The sequence below is a fragment of the Chaetodon trifascialis genome, chromosome 18 (genome assembly GCF_039877785.1).
Source record: "Chaetodon trifascialis isolate fChaTrf1 chromosome 18, fChaTrf1.hap1, whole genome shotgun sequence".
NCBI classification, from domain to species: domain Eukaryota; kingdom Metazoa; phylum Chordata; class Actinopteri; order Chaetodontiformes; family Chaetodontidae; genus Chaetodon; species Chaetodon trifascialis.
The window spans coordinates 10,523,802-10,540,333 of record NC_092073.1 but is presented as its reverse complement, the minus strand read 5'-3'; the positions used below and the strand labels follow the sequence as shown (position 1 = coordinate 10,540,333).

The following is a 16,532-nucleotide window of genomic DNA, read 5'->3' as shown; positions in this document are numbered from 1 at the left end:
AACCGTTTCCCCTGCAATGCAACGTGGCTCTGTGGTCCTGCAAAGGATGAAAGCAAACTCCACAACAGATTTTCATTGTTTTTTTTTAATAAAAGATTTCTCTTTTTGTGTTCATTTTACACATTTTAAGGCATCATGCACAAAAAATAAGCCATACTAAAGGCATTATGCTTACCCTCTACCAAAAATTATAGGTTCTAACATTTGAAGATTTGCTGTTAAAAATAAGTTTGTACAAATATGGCATGTAAGCTGGCATGTCAGTGAATCTTGAAGCAGATCATTCTCTGCTTTCACCGTTTTTGTAAACATGGCTTTGAGCAAAATAGGGCTGAGGAAAAGACAAGAGAAAGGGAAAGCATGCTTCAACGTGGGGCTAAATTTCCCTGAAAAGCATGCAATGCATTTTAAATCATATTTACAATGCATCATTTTGACTCTCCACAGAGTTATTTTTTAAGTGTATCAATTAAAGTTAAGACATTGAAAACTTTGTCGACAAGAACAAACAGACTGACGGACGGACAGACAAACAGACAGACAAACAGACAGACAGACACGGTGTGTTCATAATATTCCCCAACCTCAACGCAGACGTAGCTCAGATTGGTCATCAAACAAAACACTACAAGATTTTTTCTTCTTTTTTTTTTAAATACATCAAGCATTGCAGTTGCACCTCCAGACAATTACTGTCATATGGAGGGTCTTTCAACCTAAGAAAAAACAAAGGTAACTTTACATTTTCATCAATTAATATTTAGAAATTTGTGTCAAACAGCCCAATTGGGGCTGAAAATTCAGTTTTGAAAAAAAATCTTGTAGTGTCCACCATGGCAGACATCCGGGAGGTGCCGGTAGCTTTGGCACAGTTGTGTCCAGTTGTGCTCTTCTGTAGTGATCTGTGTACGTTATACTATATTGAAGACCATGGATAGATACTGTTCATATGAAACCTGGATCCAGCCATCCTGGTCTGTGTCGTACCGCCTGAACACATCAGTCAACCTCTGTGGATCGAAAGAAAAATACTGAATCGAACTTTTCAAGCACAGTAATACCAAACACTGATTTCTCATTGCTCCAAGGTCTCCAATGCAAAGTGGATATATATTTGTGCATACACATATTGAAAAATCATTGTTTCAATCCCGATTTCACAACATCATCATATCAGACGTTAATTACTGGGTCACTGAATAATGCAAGTGTTTGAATTCTTTACCCTGTACTTCTGAAGACGCAGATATTATATGAACACAAGGTCGCTAATTCAAATCTTGGTCTGAAGTGGAGCCAGAGCTATTGCGATACGTTGAGCGAGGCACTTCAACGGCCACTGTTATATTACTCTCCGAGTGTAATGAAAGGTTACAGTCACACTTTGCGCCTACAGTTGTATGTGTGTGAAATTACTGAAACTGAACACGCAGGCTCAAGTGGAACCTCAACAGGACATAAATAATGTAATACCGAAGACTGTAATGCGTTTGCATAATTAAAACTCCCCTTTGAATCTTATGAATACAAGAGTAGCCTTGCTGTGATTCCAGCGCTAAACCAAAGGACAACCCGTATGTGCACACTTGAGGAAAAATAAATCATACTATATGCAGTTAATGTTGATGTCGTGTGAATCTTTTACCTGTAGTACAATGCAGCATTGGATGAAGTCATCAAAGGCAACCTGTCCCTTCCTCTGGCGGTCGAACTTGTCTATCAGCGTGCCGTAGAACTGATCTGATAGACGATAGCCTGCACGCACAGAAAATATGGCGTCAGTGATACAGTAGATAAACTGTAGCTCCTGGATCCTCAGTAGTGGGAGGAAACAAGTCTTCATTACAAAAAAGCCTGATCGTCACTTTATAGTGACGGATAACATTTTGAAAGTGAGTAATGGAGAGCTGTGGCCTCCTTCGAGCTGAGCTAGCGCAGACTGGCTGCAGCAGATGAGCAAATTATGACAGTAGTTGAGACACGATGCGGTCCAATGAAAGGTATTCTTCACAGTACTGCCACCATCAGTGTGATACATACTTTTCACTGAGCCATCAAATGCATACGGCCAGCGACTCATTCAACAACATATTGATTGTCGCTCTTCAGGCATTCACTCAACTTCAGTGAAAGCCTTTAGGGATTTCGACCCAGAGAAAGGAGCCTCTGACAGACAGCTATGGAGCCCTCCACCACAGTCATCAAAGGTAAACACACAAGCATACTTTGCTGCTCACCGAATCCAGTCAGCGCCTGCCTGAGCTCGTTCTTGTCGATGAAGCCAGAGTTGTCTCTGTCGTAGGTCCTGAAGATGTTCTGCCAGTCTGTGATGTACTTCCACACGCCGGCAAACTCATTGAAGTTCACCCCGCCTTTATTTTCCCTGTCGAACATGGCTGAGGGGAGAGCAGGAGCAGGTAAGACACATGGCTCACTCGCTGTTTCATACTCCTCATTTACACCTAGAATTAAACTCAAACTACCCACATATGTATATACACACACAACTCTAGACATGTTGTTCTCCAGCACGTAACTGGGACCAATCCTGTGACATGAAAGTCAAAATTGTACCACACATAAGGGCCGTCAGAGACCAGAGAAGTGTAAACTGTGAGTCTCACTTGACTAATTCCTGTCTCATAAGACTGCGTTATAACAGAACAAGAAAACTGCTTCATCCTCCCCATCAATACCCCGCTCCTCACCCCCGTGCGGTTCAATCCAATTACCTCCCAACAAAGGGAGTGTTATCACAGGATATGCTTCTTGCTGGGGGACTATTAAACAATGGAATTACTGAGTGTGGTACAGTGGGAAGCAGAGGCGATGGAATTGTAAGGATTTACTCTGCAAGTCGCGCAACAAAAATGGGACAAAGTACATGTGAGACCTGGGGAAAGATGTTTTTAACATTTTTTAGCAATAGTGTAAAACGTGGCAAGAGTTTGGAGTTAAAACAAAGAAACTGGAAAAGAGATACATTAAAGCACAAAAAAAAAAACACATTCAGCTTTACTTGTGTTGAGGTACAGTCTGACCTACAGCAGTACAGTAGAGAAGCTGCCAAACTAGTCCTTAACTACAGAGCAGAGTTTAAGGTTTTTAACCCCAGCTGCATATTACAAGCCGAGCGTAAACAGATTGATATTTGGAGTCTGAAGCAATGGGCAGCAGCCTTTTGAGACAAGCTTTCCCATTTCCTCCTTTTATTGATGGCTGCAGGTTTCCACTCGAGCAGCAGCAGCAGCAGCAGCAGCGGCTGAAGCCAAAGATAACTTTGTTTCTGCACTCAGATTGCTCAAAACGTAATGAATTTATCCGGTTGTCAAGGAGAGGAGGAAAATAAACACCTTGCATAGTCTGAGAACAACGGGCGGCTGTGTAAAAATGAGCTGGCATGTCTTTATCAGCAGCTACTTACATATGATGGAGCGCACCGTCACTGGGTTGAAAGGAGTCCATGTGCCTGTGAGACAGAACAGCACCAGTTAGAAACATACCAGCCCAGTGAGATTAGTGTGCTGGTTTAGGACAACAAAACTGAAAACACTTATGATAACTGTTCTTGTACAGCACATAAAAAACACAGAGGATATTATGATACAACATAACAGAAATAATCCAGCTAACACAGGTGACAGTTATGAGGGATTTAAAGCCCATACAGTACGTTTTCAGAGGAGATGTATAAGTGCAGGTTGGTACGAGCATAGACATATGGAAGCTGAGGGCAGCTACAGTTGCAAATACTTTTTAGAACCACTATTTTATTATTTACTCTGCCATTATTTCATACAGTGTAAACTGATCAATATATTTTGGTGCTTTTGGATCTTTTACAAACTCATGATTTAATCACTTCATTATCTTCACAAATGATATTATGTGGGGGACAAATCTTTTTATTCTATTAGATTCTGGCTTTGTCAGCTTGAAGTTAAAAGAGTGACACTATAATGTTGCATAGAGAGGCCTTTGTAACAGGCCGCCGCCTGCTTCTGTTAACACTGGTCGGCCTTTTGCTAGGGAGGCAGTAACGATATGTGTGATGATGATGGGCAGGGGTCATGCTCCCACAGTCACCACCCACACTGATAATGCATCCACCAAATGGCAGAAATCACATTAAAGAAAGAGTGGATGACGTATGAATGCATCATAATATTTCATCACAGCAGCTACTTAAAAAAAAAAAAAAAGATTTGAAAGCAGTTGAGATTTTATGGTCCTCCTGTGGTTATTTTTCATTTGCAGGACAAACTCTTCTATTATACATGAATCTACCTGTCACTTATATGGCCAGGAAAAGACTGACTGGGCTTTAGTTCAGCAGGGTGTTCATACTTTACGGCCTTCTTCACACTCTGAACTCTCAAGACGCTGAGATTTATCGGGGTATCTAAATCTTTGCTGACTCACCACCTCACTTTATTACGGAGAGGCCCGACAGTTCAGGACCAGAAATAAAGAGGAGTGAGCGTGGGGGGATGCAGAGAGGAGCGGCCAAGAGAGCGCATCAAAGAGGAGAGGAGTGATAACCAGATGAGCCAAGGCAACGGAGACAAGACTGAAGGAGGCGATAAGGAGCAGAAAACATTTGCAGTTTCATTTTGTTGCAGTAACTTGAACTCTCGCCTACTTTTGCTGACCTAAGATCCCTCCCTGAAACTCTATCGGCAGACCTTAAAACAGCATCTGCAGGATTTTAACATCTTGTTGGCGTGGTGGGGAGCTTTTTTTCCACACTGTGCTGTTCCTGCTTGTTTCTGATTTCCCTTTGCAGTTCAGCTATGCCAGCAGTAAGCAGGTTTGCTGTGAGAGCCATGAGAGCTTAGATAGCAGCTCTTTGAAACAGAGAACCTCATTTAAATAAAAAGGTTGTAAGCAAAACACGGCATTGTAATTTTGTTTCACATTTGACTTCTTTACACCTCGAGTTCACCTTTGAAAATGTCCATAAAACTGTCCAAATAACTGAGAAATACATGAGTTTAGGACTTGAAATGCCAAATATGTACTTCAGTGTTCAAAGAGGGCACCCGACATTTCTTTCCTCTTCCTTGGTTTGTTTTATTGATGGGTGAGGCTGTCTGGGACCGTGTGTGAAGCTGTTCTGGGACCAGGCCTGAGGCTCTTACTGGAGCTGGGGTTTGGGCCAGAATCTATATTCTTACATTTTATCTATTGGAGTCCTGTAGAAAGTATCATAAGTGTACTGATGCTGGATCAATTTGTACAACCAAGTCAGAGAAACAGCTGTTTTTGTCTGCTGCAGTGTGGCCTGATGACAACCTCAAAACCAAAACAAAACTATTCTCTGAACTGATTTTGGATACAGTTGCTGGATGGAATGTGTTTCACTAACTGTGAATGTTGCATGTCGACTCAATGAGATCACAAAAGGATACACCAGCAGTCAGCTCTGTAAACACTTATCAACTGGCATAAACCCTGCCGACACTTCCACCAATGCAGCCCTCTTGAGCCCACACCCCCCTCACAACAGGAGCCATGACAGAACTAATGAGTTATACAACAATCCGCTTGTTTGGTTTGTTCATGTTTCCCAGAGGATGAATCCCACTGTCTCTGGAGATTTCATGACTTTTCCTATAGACCCCAAAAAGGTTGACATGTTTGGTTTTTAGTGAAATGTCTGGACAGTTATCTATTGGATGGACTGTAATCAGATTTGGTCCACACATGCGAGACTAATCATTTTGTTGATCTCCACACTTCTTATCTTGCGCCTGTATCAAGTCAATGTCTTATGTTTTCATTCATCACTTTGGTCCGTGACAGTCCATTCAACCTCTGCTGTAGTTTGTGTTTAGTGCTAACGAGCAAATGTTAAAACACAAACACGTTAAGCTAAGAGAAGATGGGCATGTTATGACTGTGAGCACGTTAGCTCAAAGCACTGCTGTTTCTATGTAAAGCCTCTCTTTACAAAAATCAGTACAAAGTCAAATGTATTGACAGCTATTGTCTTTAAGATCATGAGACTTGCTTTCCACATAACTTCCAAAAGGACCACTGTATTCTGTCTAAATTGTTCATATCAAAATGTTAAATCTGCAAGATGACCAGCCAATCAAACAAAGACACAGAGACATCGGAGATCCTTTTGTAATGTCTGTACAAATGATGCTCCAGCATTAGAGCCATCACAAAAATGACCAAAGGCAGAGAAAAGAACAAGATGTGACCTTTACAGCCTCACTGATTCCTCTATACACACACAGACACGCATGTACACACACACACACACGCACACACGCACACACACACACACACACACACACACACACACACACACACACACACACACACACACATACATACATACAGAGACACTTTTCGCACCAGTAGCTAGCTGTGAGGTCACCAATGTATGCCAGACAGACTGCGGCTGCCCAGTGTGAGGCGGTCAGTATGGTTGAGATGTTTGTGTGCGTCTGTGTGTGCGTCTGACGGCCAACTGGCACAATACACCCTCTGTCCGGTCCACACACTGGGCTCTCACACTGGCGAGCCCAACTGCCAGTCGTGAGGTGGAGAGAGGGAGGCAGGCTGGTGGAAAAACAGAGTGAAATGACTGCAGTGTACACGCATAACGGCTGTTGGGAGCTCAGTGAGACGCTTCAACATATGCAAGCACACGCGGACATGAGCTTTTACACACAAACCCAGAATTTTCATAGACTTAAGCCAAAGCACCAATCTCTAAAAACAACAGGACTCAGCCGAATCATGCCTCAATGTGTCATGAACCATCAGAAATAGTCACTGGCCAACGGGTCAGTCAGCAAATCATTCTCAGTTTCTGTTTGTTTTTGTGCTTTATGCCACACAAAACTCATGATGTGTGAGACACACAGCAGCAGGCCAAGATCAAGGAATCTAGTTACTCATGAACAGCACTAGTGCCTCAGAGCATTAGCTCAGGGTTACAGGGTGTAACACAGTCACAGTGAGTGCATGAGGTACCTCGCGCACTATTCAGCTAGAACAGAAAAGGTAGAATTGAAGATTGATAACAGGGGAAAGATTTTAAAAAGCTTAAAAGTGGCAGACAGAAGTCAATACTCGCTGCCCTCCAACTCAACTCCGGCGGAGCTTTACAAACTGCTGTAAAGGCAAGAGTTGTTGAAGGAGCTCCTTCAGCAATCTGCACAGCAAGCATGTGATCCCACAATCCTATCGGCAATATAAGGGCTATTACTGCTCTGACACACTTCAATAAATAACTCAAGGAGTATGTGTGCGCGGGAGAGTAAGGGAACATGATGGCAAAATGGTATGATGTCTACTCACTGCTGAGTGAACGGATGCCAAAAACTCCATATTTATAGCAAATGGCGCAGCTACAAGGCGCACACACACAACACAGACATGCACATACACTTCAGCGGCACTGAGCCAAGCGGTGTCTCATCAGGGATGATACACTGTCACACCCAGGACTGATGGAGGGATGGACAGAGGGAGGGCAAACAGAGACAGTGAGAAGAAAAAGTGGAGAGAAACACAGAGAGAAAGTTAGAGCGAGAGAGGACGAACAGTCAGAGGACACAGCAGGCGCTGAGCTGGTGCCACATCGTCCTGAGGAATGTAGGGAGATGAAATAGGAGAGGAGAGGAGAGGAGAGGAGAGGGGAGGAGAGGAGAGGAGAGGAGAGGAGAGGAGAGGAGAGGAGAGGAGAGGAGAGGAGAGGAGAGATGCTGCAGAACAGTCTCCGTCTCAAATTTTTTTTAGTGTCTAATTAACGCAAACAGAAGGATAATCTGCCAGTAGGAGGAAGCAATGTCATGCTTGTAATGGAGTTTGTAACAGCAGAATATGTGACATCACCTCCACGGTGAGCACAGAGCCTCACAAGCATCAAACACTCTTTTCACTTTGAGACACGTGGAACGGGAGGCGGACGGATTTCAGAAATGCAAAAAGGCCAGGTATTGAAGGCAGAGTACTGAAAGGGGAGATGGGAGGAGGAGAGAGCGTGTGGTGCAGAAACAGCAGTGGATGGAGGAGTGTAAACAGCAACAGCAAAGCCCCAAACTAGTCCTGCCTCGGCTCGCCTCGCAGCCTCCAGGGCCTCGATACTCTCTGCACTCCGCTCCTCTGAGGGAGGAGGAGTAGAAAAAGGCAGAGAGGGCAAAACAAGAGGTAGATAGAAAGAGGTCAGGAGGACAACAGCAGCATGGCAGACAAAGCTCGGTAGGGCTGTGCGGGATGATCTAAAGCTTCATTCATAACATCGACGTTCAAATTCAAAATCAACTTTCACAGTACATTTTGCATGTCTGTTCACTCTGTTTAAATCCAACACGTCTGCACAGCAGCAGATAAAGATTAAGCTACACTAATATTCTTACTATTATATTATTTGTTAAATTGGTGGCTATGCAGGGTTGGGATCAGTCATACATGTTACATGTAATTACCTATGTTGACGAAAATTCCGAGTTATATTCATTGAAGACTGCTGGGGTTTATGACATCATAAACTATGACAACAGGCATTCAAATCTTTATTTCAAATCCTCAGTACAGTGGCATGCATTGCAGCCCTAAAGCTTTGTTGATGATGTGAAACTATATGAACAGACATGTAATGTAAATAACAGCAGTATCTGCAGGGTCAGAAGAACCACGACAGGCAGACAGGCAGACAGGCAGACAGACAGGCAGACAGGCAGACAGGCAGACAGGCAGGCAGACAAGCAGACAGGCAGACAGGCAGGCAGACAAGCAGACAGGCAGGCAGACAGGCAGACAGGCAGACAGGCAGACAGGCAGACAGGCAGGCAGACAAGCAGACAGGCAGGCAGACAAGCAGACAGGCAGACAGACAAGCAGACAGGCAGACAGGCAGACAGGCAGACAGGCAGACAGGCAGACAAGCAGACAGGCAGACAGGCAGACAGACAAGCAGACAGGCAGGCAGGCAGGCAGACAAGCAGACAGGCAGGCAGACAAGCAGACAGGCAGACAGACAAGCAGACAGGCAGGCAGACAAGCAGACAGGCAGGCAGACAGGCAGATAGAGGCAGGGTTGCTGGCTTTAGCTTTAACTGCAGGACCAGAAGCAGTGCAGTGCGTGTTCAGCCTCACTGGCTCTGTTTCATATCACAGTGAGCCCTAATGAACTGTCGGAGGCTGGACCGGGAAAACCTGCCGCTCACCACACGCACATGCACGCACGCCGCCGAAGAAAAGGAACGCACACACGCCAAGTCTGCAAAAACAAAAAGGTTACTTTGTGACCCTCGGAATGAATGCAGATGAAATGAACAATATTCACACACACTGTAGATAACCGCACGTTTTCATGCGTGCACACACACTCATTCACACAAGCTAATCGGTATGCTGAGCCAGAGCCACTGTGCAGCCTGATAACAGCTTCTTTTACTGCTGCTGCTGGCTTCAACGCTTTTTTTTCCTCCCTTGGAAGTGCCCAGAAAAATGGGTTTCTGAGGCGAGTAATCTGTTCAAAAGTCTTTGAAAAGCTGCCTGAGCGATTCACGCATTAATTTGATTTTAATGAGAAGACAAACATCAACCTGTGAGACAGTTTCTCAGCAACCTGTGCTCCGTAATACACATCTCGTTGATCATTGCTGTATTTCAACCACACAATCTCATTGTGAGCAAGGTCAAGAAGAAGTGCTGGTGCAGTGTTGCGTGTGGGCATGAAAACAGACATTTTACTAGCTGACTGTTCCTCTCAGTCCAAGCCATAGTGAAACTGACTTCGCTTGCCAGCATTTAGAGAGGAGAAGGTGACCTGTATCATTTATTCAACACCGCTCCCAAAGCTGCCTCGCACAATCACAAGTTTGTTGTTGTTGTTGCTGTTTAGAAGTCCCGGTGGGAACTGAACCCTTTATCCTGTTTGAATCCTCCTCCTCCTCCTCCTCCTCCTCCTGAGCTACACCAGACCAAGAGTGACTACACCTCCATCACCAGCAGCTCTAATCCTCATGCTCCATCCTGGGCCCTTTTCATGCAGACACACTCTTTCTCAGATGGGCTCCTGCAGCACAGAAAACACTCCTCGCTGGGTAACAGCTTCACTATGGCGCGCTACCTTAGCTACTGTTACCATGACTGTTAAGCTCTCACACAGTGCATGTGCAGTACACAAGTAAAACAGGGGCAGATTTACTTGAAATTCTTCTTTTTTCAACCTGGGGATTGAAATCAGGGCAGTGTTTTGTGCTGTCAGGTTTGTGTGCTCTCTGCAAGCCGCTGTCTGTACTGTGTGAGGGAGGAACATCAACTGTAACACAGCTGCACATTCAGAGCGGAGGGAGTGTTTCTAAGAACTCCAACACGAGGAGACGTCTTCTCTCTTTTAGGAGTCACTCCAGTTCATCTTTTAGTTATATCAGATCAAATAATGTAAGCTTCTAAACTTAATAGGTTTGAATCAGGACCTTCAGTATTTAAAAGTAGCTTGTGAAAGATAAGGCGTGTTGGATTTAGAAGGCTACAGCTGTTGTGCAGTGAATCAAATAGGTATATTTAATCAACATTTAAGATAAGTGATAAGAGATAAGAGATTAGACGCAGTATCAGAAGATATCCAATACTTATCAGATTAGGAGAAAAGTAAGACTTCAACAAGCAAACAGAGGTTAGATTTAGGTTCCACTGAGACATAATCTTATCTCAGTATACAGGTTTGAGCAGGACAGAGCTGTTAACATTAGCCATAAACTCTGATACAGCAGCATCCAGGCTTCCATACACTATACAGGTGAAGTCCTACACATGGACAGGACGTTGTTTTTAACAGTGACCCACAAAACAATGTAGTATGAAATACCCCGGGCTTTGGAAGTAATGCTGGATTGCAACTGCAGGTCGTAAGATAGTTAACTACTGTGTATAATGAGCTAGTTAGGCAGAAATGCTAATGTTTGTAGGTCTGTGGCACTTTGGACACTTTGGTGTGGACTGTGAAAAACAATCTCAACTGCCAGCTGTTTCAGTGTTGAGCGGGCCGTCATCACGGGGACGCTGAGGCACATTGAAGCATTCTCTTTGAAGCTTCGCTGCTAAACTTTTCACCTACCTCTTTGTTGCACTGGGACAAAAATAAAACTCCATTCATTTTTCATTCAGTTCACCTGCCACAAATAAAATGACAATCCATTTCCTGCTGAGGCTTGGTAGTCGCTTAAATCAAAGAGCGATGGTGTGCAACGAGGAGATGGGAGGGAGATTAAAAACGAGGCAGAAGGAGTAAAGAAAATGTGACAAAGGCAGAGGAAAAGGTGGAGACGGGGGGAGATGGGGAGGGAGCACACATGGTTAAAGAGAAACACAAAAAGGGAGTGGAAACAGTGAAACGCTGATACATACCGTTCGATAAGGCCTGCTGGAGCTCTGAGTCTGATATCACTCCACTACGGTCCTTGTCAACCCTGAGGAGGAAAACACAGATTAGATACCGCCTGCATTAAGCGCTTCACACGCCCACACACTCGACACACAATGGAAGCGGGCATCAACACTTGCCATCTGAAACTTTATCCTCCTGAGCGCGTGTTGGTATTTCAACAGTTCAACAAGAATGAATGGAGCTCTATGATCAGGACACACAAGGCAGCGTGTATGCTCGCAGCTCCCCTGAGACGGCCCCGACAAGCTCCGGGCGTGTTTGTGTGTGTTTGCATGAGTGTGTGAGAGCTGATTCTGAGACAGCAAAGTGAAAGTGAATGCTGGCAATGTGTAAAAGTAACCTTTAGTGCAGCCAGCATAATTTCAGTATCAAATAAAAGCAAAATCTAAATAAAGGCAGCTTCCAAGGCGTCAACAAAAGGAGAAATTCACTAGCATTTTGCATGATGATAAAATAAAAACTTTACACTGTCTTTCACTTTGTCCATGCCTGAGGTTTAGATCTGAAACAATAAATCAATTAATAGAAGCTAATCTACAACAGTTTTGATCAAAGCAAAAATGCCAAACATTATATGGTTTCTGGCTAAAATGTCAATTCAGGCTGTTGGAAATTCTGATTTTTCTTAACTGTGCGACATTTTATGAGCCATGCGATCAATCTATGAATGAAGAAAATACGTAGCAGTTTAGTCAATAACAGGGCTGCAACTGAAGATCATTTTCACTATTCAAAAATGAAAGATATTCATCTTACACTGATAAAAATAAAGTTAGCAGAACAAATGCTTTTATTTGTGTAACTTATAGGGACTACAGCTTACATTTCATCGTGTAACCCTGTGTGCAGAGTGACAAATGAATGAATGCTGATAGAAAACAAACACATGTTGGAGAAGCTGGAACCAGAGGATGCTTGGCGTTTCTGCTTGGTAAGTTATTCAAATGATTAATCGCGTCTCAAATAATGAAAAGACTTGCAGTCATCCTCCTGGGATTGGTGGTGTGGTAATGGTTTGGGCTGTCCTTTTTTAAGTGAGTTTATTTTTAATTCTGTGTCACTATTTTAAGCTACGACTGTGTGTACACCTTTTCTAGAGAGGTGGTGGCTCGCTGGCTGACATCAAAAAAATAAAGCGATACCTGCCAATGAACTCGTGTAGTGAGATGTTTTTACACCGTCAAGAAGTTATGTTTTTCTTCTTGATCAGAGTTAAAGTAGAGCTTGAAAATACTTTCTGGACATGTCATCATCTCATGTCCGTCATCCAGAGGTTTGGGGTCATGAAAAAAACATACTGGTTGTCTGGAATGAGCAAGCATGATGGAAACCCCCTCCCATAAAAAGGGATTACATAACAAAAATATCTGAAAGCTCTGAGGGGATTCTTTTGGTTGTTAAACTCTCCCTGATACAAGACGACCGACAATCTAACTGTTAAGATGCATTTACAGGCCGAACTCCAAGCCAAGAGCCGTCACTCTCTGAGGTGCGGAGACATTAACAGGCTGGATGATGACACATGTGACGGACTTTTAAATGTGGCTTAGTCAAACATCCAGTGACTCAGTTGTTCCTTAGCAACATGCCTGGCCCAACCTGTTGACACAGATCATGTCTGAATACCAGCAGAGTGGAGGAGGGAGGGGAGGAGACTGGGGAACCCCACCACAGGACCGTCCCAGTGCTGACTTTGTGGGCTGGGTTTCTGCTCCCAGCTGTGACGCTTAATGTGCGGTCACATCTCCACGTCTGCAGTCCTGCTTTCGACACGGTGATCAGCTATATGTCTGTGTGCCTTCCCCCCACCTAAATGAAGAAAAACAAACAGACTGAGACCTTCCTGGTCCCCCTGGGGAGAAAATCAACTCTTAGTAAGCCTCCATAAATGAGAGCTTTGTCACAGCGAAGGTGAGGAGTGGTTGCAGGGGGGTACCCAACCTTGACCAAACACTGACACATTAACTCAAATTAGTATGTGTGCCCAGTGTGAGACCCCTTTTCTCCCTCTGTCCTCCTCTTACTAACTCACTCACCCAGCCTCAGGTAAAGTTACCTCGGCAGACTTTCGCATAAAGCGAGCCAAAAAAGAGAAAGCATCATTAAAACTCCCTCTCGCCTTCAGCGCAGACAGTCAAACATCTGGCATTTCCATCTTTCACGTTGTCAAATACAGAACTTGTACATAAAAACAGCCGGACGGCATAAAACAGCATGGCTGAGTCGATCATCCTGCTCAGACTTTCCCATGTTTCACTGTTTCCTATTAAGCAATGGGGTCGTAATATGGGCTTGTGGAACAAAGGCCGCCCTACTTTCCACATAAACGGTCCAAAAGTAAGACGATGTCACCGTGGCTCTCATAGCGGAAAAGAGAAACCTTCAAGTGAAAGCTGCATTCACAAAACCTCCCAAGAAAATCCTGATGTCCAGCGGTCAGTTTCCGTTGCTACATCTTGTATTTGTATGTTTTTTTGTTGCCACGTTTCCATGATCATCAACTTTTACTGTATGTACAAAGAATCATGTGTAAAAAGCTCACTCACTCCTTTGTTCATTTATCATAAATGAGCCAAATTCCCTTCCTGCAAACTCTAATTGGTTACTAACAAGCTTGACTATGCTGTCATTCTAAATTGATCAGCGTTCATCCAGTGGTAGCAGGCAGTCAGTGACCATGTTGTTGTGCTTGCTTAGCAACAAATCTGCATTGTTGAACTAAATCCAACTGAGAGCCTGATGCTCCTCTTGACTCCTGAAGGGCTGGGTGCAAACATTTTTGTCATGCTAGCGTCATTCTTTAGAAAGCAGGCAAAACACAAGTGACTTCCTCGTGATTCATTCAATGCCAAGTCATGGAAATGAATATATCTAAAAACCAAAATAGATCAAATTGGACTGCGGGCTACCTCACCATTCATTGTGAAACACCTTCAGAGTGAGTGACTTCATTTCTTCCCCTGCTATTATCAAAAAGGATAAAGAGACTTTAACAGCAGGATGGTGAGTCACAGTGTGCAAGTCACTTAGATTGAGAGGCCTCCCGCGTCAGCTACGCTCTATTGACTCAGATCACATGACTGAGGGAATTCCAGCACTGCTGTGCCAGATATCCACCAAGAGGCTGCAGATGAGGCAGCACAACGCTCACGAGAGCAACGTCTGATTGTGTGATCATGACAGCCATATTCCTGTATTTGTATGGCATGAAGACATATGTGCACACAGTTATGATGGTCATGATGATGAATGAAAGGTTATGGATGTGTGAGGGATATATAGAGAAAGATATACGAGAGAAAATGTGTCAGTCCAACCTTATTTCAAAGGGGGTTTTGCACTGTACATAAATAATTTGTTATGGGTGTTTCAAGGCTTGAAATGTGTGCAGCATCTCAATGTTGTGAGAAAGCAAAGCAGCAGGGAAAAATCCTCTGCAGTATTACATAACTCTATAGCTTACTACTACCAGGGGCCAAAACATATCAAGTATTTCCCTCTCTGTCTACTACTGTGACCTTCTTAGCTGCTGACACACTTTTGACTCAGGCTATGGTGAAACTGATGACTGTCAGCGTTTGACACTGTAACATCAGATAATGACAAAGTAAGTAAGGACAGGGCTTTCCAATGCACTCATGTCAGAGTCCCATAACTGGATACACGCTGCGTCACACAGACTCACAACTGCCAGACTTTTTCAGGAAACCCCATCTTGAGAGGATTTTACACTGCTGACTTGCAGAAACAGTCAGCAGAAAGACTCAATTCACGATTTCCTGTCATATCTGTCTCTAAAATGAAAAGCTTGGATTGAAGTGTCTCTCTTTTGCAGGGAGAACCCAGAACAAAAGCCTTCAAGGACTCCTGGAGGTCCTTGGACCCCAGTTTGTAAACTCTCATTGGTGTTGCAGGCAGTTCACTGGTTGAGCTAGCTGATTGCCTGCGATTCATTTCAAGACAATTTCACGCCAGCCATAAAGCTGTGAGACACTGCTGGGGAGTAGTAATCTAACGCATTGTAATGTGTACGACTCAGTGACGTGTAGAAGCTATTGGCTGTATGTTGTTCAGTGTTTCCAGGAAGCTCCGCAACTGACAGGCAGAACTGACAAATCACGCATTTCACTGCGGGGCTCAACCGTAAACCAAAAACTGTTTCAGGACGCAAAAAAGCTGTAAGGAAACATTGAGTCACCACCACCCAGCTCTCCCCACTCGCTTCCTTTCCGCGCCACAAACAGCAGTTTTATTGCGGAGCAGAGTGAGAGACAGGCAGGCAGCAGCGAAACAAACCGCCTCTTTCCACTCACCTCTGAAAGATATTCCACAGAAAACCTTGATCCGGAGGAGCGTTGATATGCGGAGGAGCTTTGTACGGACTGTGGTACGCCATTTTAAAGGGAATGCTCTGTCAGAAATGAGCAAGACACACCAAAAGACTGCTTTTCCTCCTGCTGTAGTTCCCTTCACTGAACTGCTTCAATCAGACTCCACCACCCGACGTTCACGTTGCTGCCTTCCTGCCCCCTCGCGCACAGAGGCGTGGCCAATCATTCACCACTTCCCATAAGGGAGGTGACGTCACGCCCTGCTTTCCTTTCAACGGCGTAAAAATAGAAACTATAATACTAATGGTACTGAAATATATTTTAAAATTAGGAGATAACTATCGAACATGTCCAATTTCCCCAAGAGCAGAAGCAGAGTATTTTAAGAAATGTTTCCATGAAACATTTCCATGAATTAAAGACACTAACTTTAAAAATACTTATATTTTGATCTTGTATCACTGTGTTATTTGTTCATTCATCCTTTGTTACAAGCTAAATATTTGTCAATGAATCTTTTGGGGGGGGGGGGTTTGTATTATTATATGAAAATCATTTTTATGCTCTCCCTGTAAAATGTAATAATATATAGGATGGCTCATCTTAAACTTAAATGAATATTAGTGAATGTAATGTTTGCACATTTTGTAAGGCTGATCTGGAGTACTGGAATACCATGTTATCAAATCACTGCATTACAGCATTTAAAGTGATGTGGTGAATGCTGTGGATGTGATGTGTGAGTGTAATGGTACAATATATGATTAATGTATGTGAGCATA

The 16,532-nt window shown here is 43.7% G+C and overlaps 1 protein-coding gene across 1 annotated transcript; it reads right to left on the bottom strand.

Annotated features, from left to right (window-relative positions):
- Positions 1-87: 87 nt before the first annotated feature.
- Positions 88-15,942, bottom strand: pdcd6 (programmed cell death 6). Its single transcript, XM_070986571.1, has 6 exons — positions 15,733-15,942; positions 11,380-11,441; positions 3,425-3,469; positions 2,238-2,396; positions 1,646-1,755; positions 88-1,010 (listed from the first exon to the last, which is right to left on the bottom strand). Exons 1-6 carry the CDS (start codon positions 15,813-15,815, stop codon positions 912-914), a joined length of 558 nt encoding a protein of 185 aa, XP_070842672.1. The 5' UTR covers positions 15,816-15,942; the 3' UTR covers positions 88-911.
- Between the last annotated feature and the right edge of the window lie 590 nt (positions 15,943-16,532).

Coding starts and splice junctions, on each gene's coding strand:
- pdcd6 (XM_070986571.1), bottom strand. CDS start 15,815: ATGGCGTACCACAGTCCGTACAAAGCTCCTCCGCATATCAACGCTCCT. Junction 2,397..3,424: donor GACGGTGCGCTCCATCATAT/GTAAGTAGCTGC, acceptor CTCTCCCCTCAG/CCATGTTCGACAGGGAAAAT. Junction 1,756..2,237: donor GCAGGCGCTGACTGGATTCG/GTGAGCAGCAAA, acceptor CTGTGCGTGCAG/GCTATCGTCTATCAGATCAG.